This window comes from Callithrix jacchus, chromosome 14 (assembly GCF_049354715.1).
Source record: "Callithrix jacchus isolate 240 chromosome 14, calJac240_pri, whole genome shotgun sequence".
Classification (NCBI taxonomy): Eukaryota; Metazoa; Chordata; class Mammalia; order Primates; family Cebidae; genus Callithrix; species Callithrix jacchus.
Genome location: NC_133515.1, coordinates 27,309,126 through 27,326,270, shown reverse-complemented (window position 1 = coordinate 27,326,270; position 17,145 = coordinate 27,309,126). Strand labels below are relative to the sequence as shown.

General features: G+C 47.5%; 1 protein-coding gene across 1 annotated transcript; it reads left to right on the top strand.

The window, feature by feature from the left end:
• The first annotated feature begins 1,804 nt into the window (after positions 1–1,804).
• LOC100400940 (granulysin) lies at positions 1,805–6,736 on the top strand. Its single transcript, XM_008980394.4, has 5 exons — positions 1,805–1,912; positions 2,758–2,861; positions 3,362–3,460; positions 4,870–5,044; positions 5,925–6,736. Exons 1-5 carry the CDS (start codon positions 1,861–1,863, stop codon positions 5,933–5,935), a joined length of 441 nt encoding a protein of 146 aa, XP_008978642.4. The 5' UTR covers positions 1,805–1,860; the 3' UTR covers positions 5,936–6,736.
• Positions 6,737–17,145: the final 10,409 nt, after the last annotated feature.

Genomic DNA, 17,145 nt, shown 5'->3' with positions numbered 1-17,145 from the left:
TTTCCACTTGAGGGCAGGCCCCCCTGCTCTCCTCAACAGCACTTTCAGCCTCCCACAGAGCCAGTTTTTCCAGAGCCCACTTTGGGAATGCTGACCTGTGACAATAGCCTATTTTGCACAGCACATCACAAGCTACGTAGCTTCCTCACACCCAGGAACACACCATCCTGGAGCCCTGCGAGCAGGCAAGGTGGGGCCCATTTTACAGATGGGCAAGTGGAGTCCTTGCTCAAGGTGCACCCAGCTTGTGAGAGGCCTTCCTGTGCTGGAACTCTGCCATCTTTTTTCTTCTCAGCAGAAGCAGAGTGGAGGCCGGGCACGGTGGCCCACGCCTGTAATCTTAGCACTTTGGGAGGCTGACATGGGCAGACTACTTGAGGTCAGGAGCTCGAGACCAGCCTGGCCAATATGGTGAAACCCCATCTCTACTAAAAAAGATGCAGAAATTAGCTCATCCTGGTGGTGCGCACCTGTATTCCCAGCTGCTTGGGAGGCTGAAGCAGGAGAATTGCTTGAACTTGGAGGCAGAGGTTGCAGTGAACTGAGATTGCACCACTGCACTGCAGCCTCCCCCCACCACAAAAAAAAAAAAGAGCAGAGTGGAGAGCAGGACCCTGAATGAGACCAGGAGAGATACAATTTGTAGAAGAAAAGACTGGGCTAACGTTTGGGACTCAGTGGGTGAAGGGATTCCTTGGGAGGTAAAATAATGAGATAATATTTAAGAGGGATCTGAGGGCAGGAGGTGCTGAAGAGTGGGTGTCAACTGGTGCTGGCTGGGTCCCTAAGTCATCTGATCAGCCTGAGATAAAGGACCCTCTAAAGGAGAGTGAGGCCAGTTTCTGGTCCCAGCTATGTCCCCAGCAGGCCATATGGCTTAAGTCAGTACTTCCTGTTCTCCAGGCCTCAGTTTTCTTATCTGAGCCAGGAAAGGCCTGGGCTAGGTATGCCAGAGAAAATATAAGATGTTCAATTTAATTTGAAATTTCAGGAAAACAATTTTTTTTTTTTCTTTGAGACGCGGTCTCACTGTGTCACCCAGTCTGGAGAGCAGTGGTGCAATCACAGCTCACTGCAGCCTTGACCTTCTGGGCTCAAGCAATCCTCCTGCCTCAGCCTCCTGAGTTGCTGAGACCATAGGCATGTGCCACCATGCGTAGCTTTTTTCCACCACTCCAAACCCCCACTGGCTGATTTTAAAAGATATTTTGTAGCGATGGCGGTCTCTATGTCGCCAGCCTGGTTGGTCTCAAACTCCTGAGCTCAAGCGATCCACTCAGCTTGGTTTCTCAAAGTGCTGGAGTTACAGGCTTGAGCCGCCACACCAGGCAATAATTTTTAGTATATGTATGTCCCATGCAATATTTGGAACATACTTGTACTAAATTATTTATTCTTCATCATATCATTGTATTCAAATTTAACTGGGAATCAGGAATTTTTGTGTGCTAAATCTGGTAGCTGGGAGAATGGGTGAATGAGGATGCAGCCAAGAACAGCATCAGCCTGGACACCCAGGGACGGGAGGAGGGAGAAGTGGAGAGAAGAGGCAGAGGGATGGGGATGCTTACAAGCAAGGGCCCTGCCTGACCCCCCACGGCTGGGGATTCTCCCTCCATTAGCACACCCCAGGTATCCCACATTCTAGTTGTGTGGGGATGGGGTGTAGACCACAGGACATGGATCCTCTGGGCTCCCACCACCCTGCCCTGCTTCTTCACAAACTGGTATTGGTATTTGTGGTAAACCTAGCGACATGAGAAGATGACATACAAAAAGAGCAAGACCTGAGAAAGGTTAGGCTGCAGTCTCCCTGCCCATAACACAGGGTGTGGAAGACATCTCAGCAGCCTCTCCACCATGGCTACCTGGGCTCTCCTGCTTCTTGCTGCCATGCTCCTGGGCAACCCAGGTAAGGCCTTCCCCTTGGGATTGATCCTAATGGCCCACCTAGCAATGCACTCTCTGGCTGGCTGAACCCGGAGCACGGGCTCTGTGGGCACCCAGGTACCCCTGACTCTCCCCAGTTTTCTCCCCCTTCTTGGAGGCCCAGCAATCCCTTCAGAGCAAGGCTTAGCCCAGTGTGCTGCCTAGCCTGTCAGTGGCCTGGCTGAGGAGGAGAGACACAGGCTGGGGATTCTGGTCCTAAATCTACTGGCCACACTTGTGGCCTGGGACCCCCTTTTGCCTCCCAAGTCCCGGTCCGCACATCTGTGTGGTAAAGGCCATTGGCCCTCAACAGTGGGTCTGCTTTTCCTTGGGCCCACATTGGCTAAAATGTGAGGGCTGGTGAGAGAAGAGGGTCTCTTCCCTGTTCAAGGCAGACTTCCTGCCCCCTGCAGCCTGCTCTCTCCCAGGCCTTGGGGTCAGCGTGAGCCCCAAGGGCAAGGACACTCCTGGAAGGGAGAGTGGATTTGGCTGGGCCATCTGGATGGAAGGTAAAAAAAGAAAATCTCTTGAAAGGAGCTGGGGGAAGTTTCTAGACAAACTGACCCCCATACCTTTGTTGCTGGGGAAACAGAGGAGAAGGGAGAGTCTTCCCCTCCTGGCTTTCTAGGAGCATGAGAATATGTGTTTGTGCTGAGAGTGGGTCAGAGCGGCTCGAGGGCAGAGCGTGTGGACAGGTCTCCTGGCCGCCTACAAGGCCCAGCTCCTGTCCTGGGCCCTGGCCACCTCCTGGGCTCCCACCAGACAGGAGAATGGGCTTTTCCTCTCCTTCCACCTGTGGAGGGGAAGCTGAAGTGCCGTCTTCCTCAGGTCTGGTCGTCTCTCGTCAGAGCCCTGAGTACTATGACCTGGCGACAGCCCACCTGGGTGACAAGGAGCGATCCTGTCCATGCCTGGCCCAGGAGGGCCCCCAGGTACACGTTGGCTCTCTGCTCACCTCCCACAGTCCCTCTACTTTCCTTCCTCCCTGGGTGGCTCCTGGGGTGAGGGCTGGAACTCTCTAACGGGGAGGAGATGGGGGTGGAAGCTGGGCTGTTTCTGAAGATGCTGGTTTTGTTGAATTCACTTCTGGCCAGGAGAGTACAGACACCTGGTAGACTCCCCCAAGGGGATCCTCTGGGGTCTCACCCTTCAAGGAGCCTAGGGCTGCAGAATCCAAATAGGCAGACTCCCTTGGGAGTTCCTCAACAGGAGAGGGGCAGGGGCAGGGCTGGGAAAGTCCTAGGGGTGTGGGAGGCAGGTTCTGTGTGCCTCTAAGACAAGCAGAAAGGTGGGCAGGGGCCAGGCTGCCAGTTCAGGCCTTCGGTGTATCCATGCTCCGGGCCTCAGAAACACCAAGGGCCCTTCCTTGGGCACTTTCCCAGGCTCCTAGAGAGTCTGAGAGACCACCATAAGGGGCGTTTTTTCCTGTCAGGATGATCTGTTCACCAAAACACAGAAGCTGGGCTTCCGCTGCAAGACTTGTCTGAGGATGATCCAGACACTGAAGGACATGGTGAAGGAGCCCACCAAGGTGAGGCCAGGGGGCCACGGAGCCTCCTGTCTGCTACTCAATGGAGGGACCAGCCTGTGACTAGGATGGGGGTATGGGAGCCCAGGGCACCCTGCACAGTGGCCCCGGAGGAGGGCTTCCTAGAAGGGAAGCTGTGAGCCCCCATGTGTCTGTGCATGAATTTCAGAGAACTTGTGAAATTGTTCGTGACTCTCTGGAATTGTGTGAGTCAGAGGGCAGAGTATACATGGTCTTCATCATGTATCCTCAAAGAGGGCTTGTCCCAGAGAAGTTAGGAATCTTCCCCTAAAGCCCTAACATTTGTGTGCAAGGCAGAGCTTTGGGAAGCTGGTTCCCCAAGAGGCCTGGGTCAGGATTGATAAATCCCAGATCTGCTACTTCTAAGCCACATGGCCGTGGGCAAGTCACTTCCACTTTCTGAGCCTCATCTTATCTTTGAAATGGAAGGATAATAGTCCCTATCTTGCAAGTTGCCAAAGCTTTGTTTTTTGAGATAGGATGTTGTCTGTGAACGTGGCTGGAGGGCAGTGGTGCGATCTCGGCTCACTGCAGCCTCTGCCTCCCTGGCCCAGGCCATTCTCCTCCTTGAGCCCCTTGAGTAGCTGGGACTCCAGGTGTGCGCCACCATGCCCAGCTAATTTTCGTACTTTTGTAGAGATGAGGTCTCACTGTGTTGCTCAGGCTGGTCTCCAACTTCTGAGCTGAAGCCATCCACCTGCCTCAGCCTCCCAAAGTGCTGGGATTATAGGCTGAGCCAATGGGCCTGCTGCCAAAGTTTTTTAGAAGAGCTGAAGGCGGAATGTACTTCACTCCACGTCCAGCACTGAGTAATGCTTAACAAATGACTGAGCTACTACCAAGAATGATTGTTTCACTGTCCCTCCTTCCCTGTCCGCTGCTCCCCCAAACTACTCAGCATCCTGGCACTTGCAGGCTCACAGTCAGCCCTGGATACCCAGATTCATCCTCCTCCCCCGGGATGGCGTAGAAGAGACTTCAAAACCAAATGAGCCAAGACCCCCCCCACCACCAGTCTTCCCTATGCACCCCCTCTAGCTGGAGTCTCCAGCCAGGTCCTGGACCCAGTTGGCTACATGGCAGAGCATTTAATGTGTGCCTGGTAGCCACAGGCACCATTCTCCACACAGAAGGCAGGGGACAGGTGGACAGGGGGCTGCGGCCCCAGCAGGGTAACTGTCCTTGTGTCAGGAGCCCTATGTGGCCAGGCTTGGGCCAGGCCTTGGGATCTGGGAGTGTGGGCTGAGCCCTGTCTCTACAGTTTCTGGCCCCGTGGGTACCAAGCGCCTGCTCCTTGTACCCAGTACTCCCATTGCCAGCACTGCTGGAACCTGCAGGGTGCTAGACCTGGGCAGAACTCACCCTATAATCTTGTGGCACTACTGCTGCAGGAAGCCATTTCCGATGCTGCTGAGACCCAACTGTGCAGGAGGATGAAGCCACGATGGCGTGACTTCTGCCAAAAGGCCATAAGTAGGTACCTGCCTTGTATTACCAAGGGCATCATGGCCAGAGAAAACACCAAGGAGATCTGTGTGGACATCAGGATGTGCAAATCTTCTATGGGTGAGTGCAGAGGTGAGAGCAGAGGTGCCTCCCGAGGGTTGGAGACAGCTTCCCCCAGGATACATCAGAGCTGCCTTCTTAGGACACATTACTCCCCCATCTCCCAGGACAGGAAAATGTGGAGAATTAAGCAGATGGATTTTAGCTAGAAATGTTTGAGAAATACTGATTAGAGCTTTGACTTCAGACACAAGCTAGTCTCTCTCTCCCCCTGGCTGTGTGTCCTTAAGCAAATAACTTGACCTCTCTGAGCTTCAGTGTCTTCATCTGTGAAGGGCAGACAGTAATCCTGACTTCTGAGATTGGAATGAGAATCGAAGGAGGTCACCGTGTGTATGGATCTGACCCTGAGGAAATGTCCTCAGACTGGAGCTATGCAAGGTCATCAGACCCCCCACTCAAACACCAATCCCCAGCCCAGCACAGGCCCTTGGGGTCAGGCGCTGGGGCCACATCCTCCCCCACAACCCTGGGCCCCGAGAGCTGGGCTAGGGAATGCCTTCAGGCCAGGGAGCTCCAGGACTCTCCCTCCATGGCTGCCCAGGCTTGCCCCGAGACGACAGGCCTCGGCTGAAGGAAAGGGGCCAGAAAGGGGCCTCGGTGATTGGCTCTGGCAGCTCAGCTGGCACTTGCTGATGCTCTGGAACTTTATGCTAGCAGATCGGGGGTCCCCACCATTTCCTGTCATTGGCGCTTGTGGCTTTTCTCTTCAAGGCCTTACAACCTGCTCAGGCTCCCGACCGGCTTCCTGGATGTGCCGCTGGGTGTCCTCAGCAGCGGCAGGTGGCTGTGGGACCTTAAGCAAATAACATTCTGAGTGCCTGCTTTTCCTTGGGGATCCACCACACCTGCCCACAGCTGGCTCTTCTCTCTGCTCCAGGTCCTCTCTGAGCCCTCTCACCGTGTCCTGTGGAAGAAGCACAGGCTCCTGTCCTCAGATCCCAGGAACCTCAGCAGACTCTGCTGGCTCCTCCCTTCCTCGGTTCAGAATCCCCTCTCCAGTCTCCCTCTCCCGACTCCCTCTGCTGCCCTCCCCTCTCAGGAGAATAAAATGTTAAGCAAGATTTTAGCTGAAGCTTGCTTTTCTTTGGTGGATTCGAGGTGGGTGTCAGCGGCATGCTGGGGTGAGCTGTGCAGTTCTTCAATAAATGTCTGTTGTGTGTCTCATACACTGTTGTAGATGCTATGGATTTTGTGGTGAACCAGGCAACCTTAACAGCCCTCATACAGTTAGTCATGAAATGCCTAGTGACCACTCACCACAGCGATGCGTTACTCCTAGAGGCCGGGACACACAGTGGCTGTGTCTCCAGAAGCTCTCAGACTGGAGAGGGAGACCAGCAGGGTTAGAGGTGTTTTATTTTGTTTTGGTGGAAAGGAATATAACCCATCCTCTTGCTTCTTGCCTGCCACAGGCAGCCTTCCTTTGCTGTTTCGGGGGAGTGTATCACTTAGGGTCCTTTGGTGGCAAGCAACAGAAGTCTCCGCCCATTCTGAAAAGGCAATTTACTGGTTCAAATAATTAACCAGTCCACAGATACGTTCAGGCACAGAATGATCCAGAAATGTGTGGCATCACCAGAGCCCCAGTCCTGTTTTATTGCAATTTTTCGTTCTCCCGACCTCTGTATATTGAAATTGTCTTCAGATTCACTTCTCTCTTGGCAGCAGAAATGGCTTCAACAGGCCCACACCTCACATCTTTACAGTGCATCCACCAGAGGGAGAGAGCTCCCTTGGAAAGAGATAGGAAGCTTCTTTCCCAGAAGTCCTATCAGATATCTCCTCAGTTCTCACTGGTCAGTTCTCGCAGGTTATTTACCCACTCTCGGACCAATCACTGTGTTCTGGAGAATAATGGCATACACTGATTGGCTTAAGCTAAGCAGGGCATGCCCCTGGGGCTGAGGTGGGGTCCATCCCAACCGAATCACGTGGTTGACAATAAACATGAAAATCTGGGCTGTTGCTGGTGGGAAAAGGAAAAAATGGACGCTGGTCCCTCTAAGAGAATGGTGTGTTATTCTGGGTTCAATCAAAGAAGTTGTTCAAGGGGACTACCGAGGCCAAATCTGGGGCTATTTGAGTCCCAGAATAGATGACAAGAACAGATTGTAATCCATTGAATAAAGTAGAATCCATGAGTTCATATAAATACAAATAATACAGGAATAAATAAACAAGGGAAATGAAAAAATGCTACCTTACAATACAATGACAGTTAATAAATGTAGACCTAGATGCAAAGCATACCCTACTAACATATTTGTTATAGTGAGTATATCAAATACTTACTAACTTGATTTTTAAAAACTATTTTTCTTTTTTTTCCTGATCAAAAACCCTATTATTAATTTTTAAAATAGGGAAGAAAAACTTTTACTGGTAACCGTATTTATTTATTTTTGAGACAGAGTCTCACTCTGTTGCCCGGGCTGGAGTGCAGTGGCATGATCTCGGCTCACTGCAACCTCTGCCTCGTGGGTTCAAGGGATTCTCCTTCCTCAGCCTCTTGAGTAGCTGGGATTATAGGCGTGTACCACCACACCTGGCTAATTTTGATTTTTTAGTAGAGATGGGGTTTCTTCATGTTGGTCAGGCTGATCTTGAACTCCTGACCTCAGGTGATCTGCCCACCTCTGCCTCCCAAAGTGCTGGTATTACAGATGTGAGCCGCTGCGCTTCGACATGTTTATGCTTTTAGAGACAGAGTCTCACTTTATCTCCCAGGCTGGAGTGCTGTGGCTCTTCTCATGTGCTAAGGTATGATCTTAGCACTCTGCATCCTCAAACTCCTGGCCTTAAGGGATCCTCTCACCTCAGCCTCCAGAGTAGCTGGGAGTATAGGTGTACAGGTGTGTAGCACTGCGCCTGGCTCAATAATATGATATCATTTAATACATTTCATTAGTAGTTAACCTGTCAGTGGAGAAAGCTGTCAGCTGATGAAAGTGAATGCCACCTCTCATGGGGCAAGTCAATATCATGGGCCTCATAATATATAATGCTCTGAGAGAAATATAATACGACTTTTCTATTGTTCTTGCTGGAAACGCAAAAATCATGAGGAAACATCAGAGCAAACCCAAACTGACATTTTACGAAGTACTTAGCCTGTCCTCTTTTCCTTTTCCTCCTTTTCTTTCTTTCCTTCTTTTTTTTTTTTTTCTGAGCCGGAGTCTCACTACCTCACCCAGGCTCCCAGAGTGGAGGTTCATTTGCGTGATCTGGGCTCACTGCAACCTCTGCCTCCTGGGTTCAAGTGATTCTCCTGCCTCAGTCTCCTGAGTAGCTTGGGCTTACAGGAATGTACCACCATACCTGACTAGTTTTGTATTTTTTGTAGAGAGGGGGTTTCACTGTGTTGGCCAGGTTGGTCTCAAACTTCTGACTTCAATTCATCTGCCTGCCTTGGCCTCTCAAAGTGCTGGGATTACAGGTGTGAGCCACTGCACTCTAGCCTGTCCTCTTCAAAAATGCCAAGGTAACAAAAGACAAATAAAGATGGAAGAACTGTTCCAGATAGAAGGAAGCATGACAACTGATTGCAACACATGATTCTAGTTTGGATCCAGACCTATAAAGAACATAATGGGGGAACTGATAAAATGGGACTGGAATCTGTGAGGGGAACATTCTGTCAATGTTAATTTCTGATTTTGGTGGTTGTCCTATGGTTACGTACGGCAGTGTCCTTGTTAGAAAATATAAAGTATTTACAGAGTAATAGGTCATCACATCTGCAATTACAGTGAAATGATTTAGAAAAAAAGGCAATACGTACGCAAAGAATGAGTGTGATAAGGCATACACCATATCCCTGTGGTAAAGTATTAACAGTGGGGAATGCTATTTAAGGGTAAATAGGTGCTCCTGTTTACACTGGGAAGTTTGGAAGGTGAAATCTCCGAACTCTATAGCAAGCTGCAGGAATGCAACTTCCAAACTTCATGCTGAAATGTGACCCCCAATATTGGAGGTGGGACCTAGTGGGAGGTGTTGGAGTCATGGAGGTGGATCCCTTAATTCTTGTGGTAATGAGTGAGTTCTTGCTCTGTTAGTTTCTGTGAGAGCTGCTTGTTAAATTAGTTTCTGTGAGAGTTGTTTGTTAAATCTCCCCTCTCTTCTTTTCTCACTATGTGACCTCTGCACACACTTTCTTCTCCCTTTCCCTTCTGCCATTAGTGGAAACACCCTTTTTCGTTTTGAGACGGAGTCTTGCTCTGTCACCTAGGCTGGAGTGCATTGGTTGGTGTAACCTATGGCTCCCAGGTTCCTGGGTCCAAGGGATGCCCTGCCTCAACCTCTGCAGTAGCTGGGACTATAGGCCCCTACTACCATGCTTGGTGAATTTTTATACTTTTAGTAGAGTTGGTGTTTCTCTATGTTGGCCAGGCTGGTCTTGAACTCCTGACTTCAAGTGATCCATCTGGCTTGTTCTCCCAAAGTGCTGGGATTCCAGGCGTGAGCCCCTGCGCATGGCCCAACGTGGAGGCAGCCTGAGCCAGTCACCAGATGCACATGCTGGAGCTATGCCTCTGGTATAGCTTAAGGAACTGTGAGCCAAGCAAACCTCTTTCCTTATAAATTACCCAGCCTCAGGTGTTCCTTTATAGCAACACAAATAGACGAAGACACAACTTTTCTCTAGATGTGAAATTGTTTCAAAATCAAAGTAAGTGACTTGTAGCGTTTTGACTTAGCAAATTGGTGGATGGTGGTGCCCTTTACTGAGATGGAGGAGACATGTGGATGGGTAGATTTGGAGGGAATAATGGAGAGCTCTGCTTCGGCCATGTGAAGGTTAGGTGTTAAATTTCCAAGGTGAGATATCAAATAGGGGAGTTGGGCCCTAAATACACAATTGAAGCCTGGACGAGGCCATCTAGGAGTGAGTGAGAGGCCACTCCAGCCACTGATTAGTTTTGATCAGTGAACTCTAGTGGTGGGCAGTCTGAGTCATCATTGAGAAGAAAAGTCTATGGCATTGAGACACATCTCGGTTTTTATTCTTTTTTTTCTTTTTCTTTTTGATTCATTATTTGCTGATTATATAAATAAATCCCTTACGTGTATGGGATTATGTTATCCGCAAATAGAGATCATAGTACTTCTCTCTTTCCAATGTGAATTTCACTTCATCTTCTTGCCTAATTTTCCTGGCTAGAATCTTCAGTACAATGTTGAATAGAAGTTATCAGAGCGGCAGTCCTTGTCTTGCTCTTATCTCAGGGAAAGCATTTGGTCTTTCAGCATTAAGTAAGAAGTCAGTTCTGGGTTTTTCACAGATGCACTTTATCGCGTTGAGGAAGATCCCGTCTATTCCTAGTTTGTTGAGAGTATTATCATGAAGAGACGTTAAATTTTGTCAAGTGACGTCATGTATTTGTCACTTTTTATTATGATGAATTTCCTGAATTGATTTTTGGTTACTGATTTGCCTTGCATGTCTGGATAAATCTTACTTAGTCGTGGTATAGAATTGTTTTTTATACCATGACCAAGTAAGATGCAACGATTATATACCATGGTATATAATGGTATATAACCAGGATTCAGCTGGCTAGGATTTTTTATGCATACATTTTTTTGAAGCAGAGTCTAGCTCTGTTGCCAGGCTGGAGTGCAGTGGCATGATCTCGGCTCACACAACCTTTACCTTCTGGGTTTAAGTGATTCTCCTGCCTCAGCCTCCCGAGTAGCTGAGACTACTGGGTGCACCACCAGGCCCAGCTAATTTCTGTATTTTTGGTAGAGATAGGGTTTTACCATGTTGGACAGGATGGTCTCGATCTCCTGACCTCGTGATTTGCCAGCCTCAGCCTCCCAAAGTGCTGGGATTACAGGCATGAGCCAGCACACCCGGTGCTAGAATTGTTTTTGAAAATTTTTGCATCAGTATTCAAAAGAGATATTGGTCTGCAGCTTTTTTCTTTTGGTGTCTTCATCTGGTTTCAGCTGGCTTTGGCATCAGGGCATCCTCTTCCATTTTTTGGGAGAGTTTTTGAAGACTTGGTATTAATTGTTTAAATATTTGGTAGAATTCACCAGTGAAGACGTCTGGCTTGGTATTTTCTTTGTGGGTCATTGTTTTGTCAACTAATTCATCTATTTATTATAGATCTACTCAGATTTTCTGTTATTCTTGCATCCACTTCAGTCAGTTGTGTCTTTGTAGGATTGTGCCTATTTCACGCTAAGTTGTCTAAGGTATTAGCATAATTAATTAGCATAGTAGTATATCCTTTTTCTCTCCGTCAGGTCAGCTGTAATTTATCCTCCTTCATTTCTGATTCTAGTAATTTGCAGCTTCTCTCTTTTTATTGTGGTCAATCTGGCTAAAGACTTGCGTTTTCAAAGAGCCCACTTTTGGTTTCATTTCTTATTCTCAAATATTGCTTCTAGTCTCCATTTCAATAATTTCCACACTTCCACTATGATTTTTTGATTTCCCTTTTCTCCTGCTTGCTTCAGGTTTAATTTGTTCTGTTTCATGTCTTTTTTTTTTTTCCATTGTAACCTTGAACTCCTGGGCTCAAGAAATCTTCCTGCCTCAGACTCCCAAGTAGCTAGGATTACAGGCACAGGCCACCATGCTGCCCAATTTACTTTTTTTTTTTTTTAAAGAGCTAGGTCTTGCTATGTTGCCCAGCTTGGATCGGAACTCCTGGCCTCAAATCATCTTCCTGCATTGGCCTTCCAAAGTGCCGAGACTACGGACGTGAGCCTACTGTACCCAGTCTTTTTCCAGTGTCTTAAAGTGGGATTTGTAAGAGGAAGATTTGAAATCTTCTTTTTCAATAAAGGCCTTTACAGCTACAGATTTCCCTTTTGACACTGCTTAAGCTACATCCTGTAAGTTTTGGTGTGTTGTGTTGTGTCTTCATTTTTCTTGCCTCATGGTATTTTCTAATTTTCCTCTTGATCTTTCCTGTAATCCATTGGTTATTTAGGAGTGTGTCGTTTAATTTCCACATATTTGTGAGTTTCTCAAATTTGTCTCTGTTACTAATTACTAGTTTTATTCCATTGTGGTCAGAGAACATATTTTGTATTATTTCTATCCTTTTTAACTTATTGAGGTTTGTTTTATGGGCCAGCACACAGTCTATCCTGGAGGTGTGTTTTCCCACTGCTATCAGGACTCATCTGGACTTTACTGTCAGTGATGAGAAGGCACCTGTTAATAATTGGGCCTTCCCTTGTAACTGATGAGTTGTTTTGCTGCTGTCAAGATTTTCTCCCTGTATTTGGCTTTCTTTCCCTTCCTCCCTTCCTCCCTCCCTCCCTCCCTTCCTCTCTCTCTTTTCCTTCCTTCCTTCCCTCCTTCCTTCCCTCCCTCCCTCCCTCCCTCTTTCTTTCTTTCTTTATTTATTTCTTCTTCTCTCTCTCTCCTTTTCTTTCTTTCACAGAGTGTTGCTCTGTCATCCAGGCTGGAGTGCAGTGGCATGACTTCGGCTCTCTGCAGTCTCCACTTCCTGGGTTCAAGCGACTCTCCTGCCTGCCTTAGTCTCCCGAGTAGATGGGATTCCAGGCACCCACGACCATGCCCCACTAATTACTTTTTGTACTTTTAGTAGAGATGGGGCTTCAACATGTTAGTCAGGCTGGTCTCGAACACCTGACCTTAGTTGATCCACCTGCCTCGGCCTCCCAAATTGCTGAGATTGCAGGTGTGAGCCACTGGGCCTGGTGACTTTCAGCATTTCTAATGAGATGTATTTATTTGTGGATCTCTCTGCATGTATCCTATTTGGAGTTTATTGAGCTTCCTGGGTATGTAAATTGTCTTTCAATAAATTTGTGACATGTTCAGCTATTATTTCTTCAAATACTTTTTTCTGTTGTGTTCTCTGTCTCCTCTTCTGTATGCTGCTATACATATGTTGGCATTCTCATGTTGTACCAGTCCTCTGAGGCTCTGTTTATTTTTCTTCATTCTATTTTCTCTATTTTCTTTGGATTGTATAATCTCTATTGATTTATTAATATCTTCAAGTTGGCTAATTCTTTCTTCTGATTGTTCAAATTTACTGTTGAGCTCCACTAGGGAATTTTCCATTTTAGTTGTCCTCCTCCTCCTGCTCCTCCTCCTCCTGCTCCTCCTCCTCCTTGTCCTCCTCCTCCTCCTCCTCCTCTTTCTCCTCCTCCTCCTTCTCCTCCTCCTCTTTCTCCTCTTCCTCCTCCTCCTCCTCCTCCTCTTCCTCTTCCTCCTCCTCCTCCTCCTCCTTTTTCTTCCTTTGAGATGGAGTTTTGTTCTTGTCTCCCAGGCTGGAGTGTAGTGGTGCGATTTTAGCTCACTGCAGCCTTTGCCTCCTTGGTTCAGGCAATTTTCCTGCCTCAGCCTCCCGAGTAGCTGGGATTACAGGTGTGCACCATCACTCCTAATTTTTGTATTTTTAGTGGAGATGGGGTTTCAGCCTCTTGGCCAGGCTGGTCTCCAACTCTTGACCTCATGTGATCCGCCCAGCTTGACCTACCAAAGTGCTGGGATTACAGACATGAGCCACCACGCCCAGCTAGTTATTGTACTTTTCAACTCCAGACTTTTCATTTGATTCTTTTATAAAATAGAATTGTATGTCTGTATTAGTATTTCTAATTGATGAGACATTATCAGCATGTCTTTCTTTACTTCTTTAATCACAGTTTTCTTTAGCTTTTTCTGAGCGTATTTATAATGGCAGCTAGGAAATCTTTGTTAAATCTGCTACCTGGTTGCTTTCACAGGCAGTTTCTCTTTCTGGTTTTCTTTCTTTCTTTCTTTCTTTTTCTGTGTATGGATCACTCTTTCTTATTTCTTTTTATATATCGTAAGTTTCTTTTGGAAACTGGGCATTTTAGATAATCTATTGTCACACATCCGGCTGCTGGGCATCCCCTGCCGCTACTCCGAGCTTGATACTGTTATTTACTTGTTTAGTTGTTTAGTGACTGGTTGGATTATTCTAGTGAATTCCTCCCAGCCGCAGAGTGTGAAGCCTCTGATGTTGCACCTTTAGGAGTGTTGCTTTGAGTGTACCGCAGCCATCCTGTGATGACAGTGGTTTTGGCAGGGCTCTCTTACCTGGTTTTTTCTCTGACCACATCTAACTGTTAAACTACGCTAATTCCTGGCTGATTGCTCTGTTGTTTTTGAGAATGTCTTTTATGGAAGAACACATCACGTTTTTCCTCTGCTTTTACACCAACACAACAACAATCAAGTCAGAAGACTTCGGTGACTTCCAAATATGTGGGGATTTTTCCCTGCCAGCAAGGAAGCAGTCAGTTCCGCTGTGGAACTGACTAGCTAGGTGTCCTCCACCTCAATTCTGGCACTATTTATCTGGAGACAGTGTCACATCCCACAGGTTGGGGGCTCGGTCCCCAAATTTGCTGGTCCCTTCAGACACCAGTCACAAGTTCAGGCATGGTTGCTCATGCTTATAATCCCAGCTTTGAAGGCCAAGGCAGGAGGATCGCTTGAGTCTGGGAGTTCAAGACCATCCTGGGCAACATATGGAGACCCATCTCTACCAAAAATTTTAAAATCAGCAGCGGTGGTAGTGGCAAGCACCTGTGGTCTCATCTACTTGAGAGGCTGAGGTGGGGGGATTTCTGGAGACCGAGCTGCAGTGATCTGTGATTGCACCACTGCACTCTAGCCTGAGGGACAGAGCAAGATCTTGTGTGTGTGTGTGTGTGTGTGTGTGTGTGTGTGTGTGTGTGTATGTCCTGCAGTAGCTGACGCTGCCATTGCCTATGCGATTCCCATTCCCTCTCATCCTCTCTAGCAAAATACCAATTTTGTTTAAAGTGTCAATGAAGGCTGGGCAGGAGGGCCGACGCCTGTAATTCCAGCACTTTGGGAAGCTGAGGCGGTTGAATCACCTGAGGTCAGGAGTTGAAGACTAGCCTGGCCAACATGGTGAAACCCTGTCTCTACTGAAAATACAAAATTTAGCTGGGCATGGTGGGCACCTATAATTCCAGCTACTCAGGGGGCTGAGACAGAAGAATCACTTGAACCCGAGAGGAGGAGGTTGCAGTGAGCTGAGATCACATCATTGCAATCTAGCCTGGGTGAAAAGAGTGAAACTCTGTCTTAAAAAGCAAAAACGAAAACGAAAACCAGAAAACAACAAAAAACAAACTGTCAGTGAAGGTCCAGCAGAAGACTCCCTTCCTATTGCCCTTTGCAGCCCAGGTCATCATTGACACAGTTCAGATCACTGAGGTGGAGGCTGAGAGTTCCTGGAAAGATCTGCTTTTCCTATACAGGTACCACGTCTTTCTGCTTCACTCTTTCCATTTTCCCCGTGATCAAAGCCATGTAGCCTGGGATGACTCACACCTGCAATCTCGGCAGTTTGGCAGTCTGAGGCAGGAGGATCACTCATTACCCAAGAGTTTGAGACCAGCCTGGGCAACAATAGTAAGGCCCCAACTCTACAAAAAAAAAAAAAAAAAAAAAAAATTAGATGAGTGTGGTCACATGTGCCTGTATTCCCAACTACATTCCCAGTGGGAAGCTGATGTGGGAGGATTCCTTGAGCCCAGGAGTTCAACGCTGCAGTGAGCTATGATCATGTCATTGCACTCCAGCCTGGGTGACACACTGAGACCCTGTTTCAAAAATAAATAAATAAAAATGAATTTAAAAAATAAAATAAAACAAAAATAGTTTTTGGCTGAGCATGGTGGCTTACGCCTGTAATCCCAGCACTTTGGGAGGTCAAGGCAGGAGGATCAAATGAGGCCTGGAGTTAGAGTCCAGCCTGGGCAATATAGCCAGGCCCCATCTATACAAAAAATAAAAATAAATTAAAATAAATAAGATTAAAAAATAGTTGTTATCGTAATCACCTGTTTATGTGTATATGTATGTAAATATAGTGTATGTCTACATAACGTATAATTATTTACAAACCTATGCATTTAAAAGTATAAATGCGTATGTAAATCTTAATAGGCTTGTATCTGTTTGGTGAGCTTATAAGTGGTTTTATTCTTTCTCTTACTTACCCTGACTACATTGTTTTCAATAAAAATAAAAATAAGAGACCAAAAGTGCTTAAAATGCTTAATGTCCATGTTTCTTAGTCCAACACTCAGTGGCTTTCACATGGGCAGGAATAACGGTGTGGAGTGTGTGAGAAAGTGTGACCTTAAGTTAGTTTGTCATTGTATGTAAGTGTATGGGTGTTTGGGAGTGTGTCTGAGTCTGTGAGTGTGTGTGAATGTGTGTATTTTTGAGAGAGGGTCAGTGTGTGTGTGTGTGTGTGTGTGTGTATTAGTGTGTGATGTGGATGTGTTTGGGAGTATACGTGCATGTGAGTGAGTGTGTCTGTCTTCCTGGGGGAGGGGTGAACAGCCAGAAAGGATTCAAGGATCTCCTTCTTCTCAGATTGGTCTGATCGCTCAGGGGGTGCCTTTTGCAAACCTGCTTTTCTCATTCTCAATTCTGCCCCCGCCCCGTTTTCTGAGCTGGAGAGGAAGTGACCATGAGAAGGAGCTCAGGCTGCATCTCTGGGGTGGGGCCCGACTGTCTGTTTCCTGCTCCCACGACAGCTGCTACCAAGGCTCCAGAGGTTGTTAGGCGAGTAGCACCCCTGGTCACTCCAGCCTGAGAGGGTGACCAGGTCAGCTACTTGTCATGAATCCATCAAGAATCATACCACAAAGGGCAGGTGCGGTGGCTCACGCCTGTAATCCCAGCAGTTTGAGAGGTGGAGGGAGGATTGCTGGAGCCCAAGAGCAGGAGACCCTGTCACTACAAAAAAAAAAAAAGTTTTAAAATTATCTGGGCATGGTGGTATGCACCTGTAGTCCCAGTTGCTCAGGAGGCTGAGGTGGAAGGATCCCTTGAACCCGGGAGGCAGAGGTCGCAGTGAGCTGAGATCCCACCACTGCACTCCAGCCTGGGCAATAGAGCAAGACTCTCTCTCTGTCTCTCTCTCTCTCTCTCACACATACACACACACATACACACAAAGAATCACATCCCAAAATCAAAGGATGTGGGGAAAGGCTGTGGATTCCAACACGGGCATGCTAAATGGACCCAGGATCCCCGAGAAACAGGCCTGCGAACCATGTGAGCCCAGCATTTCCACTTG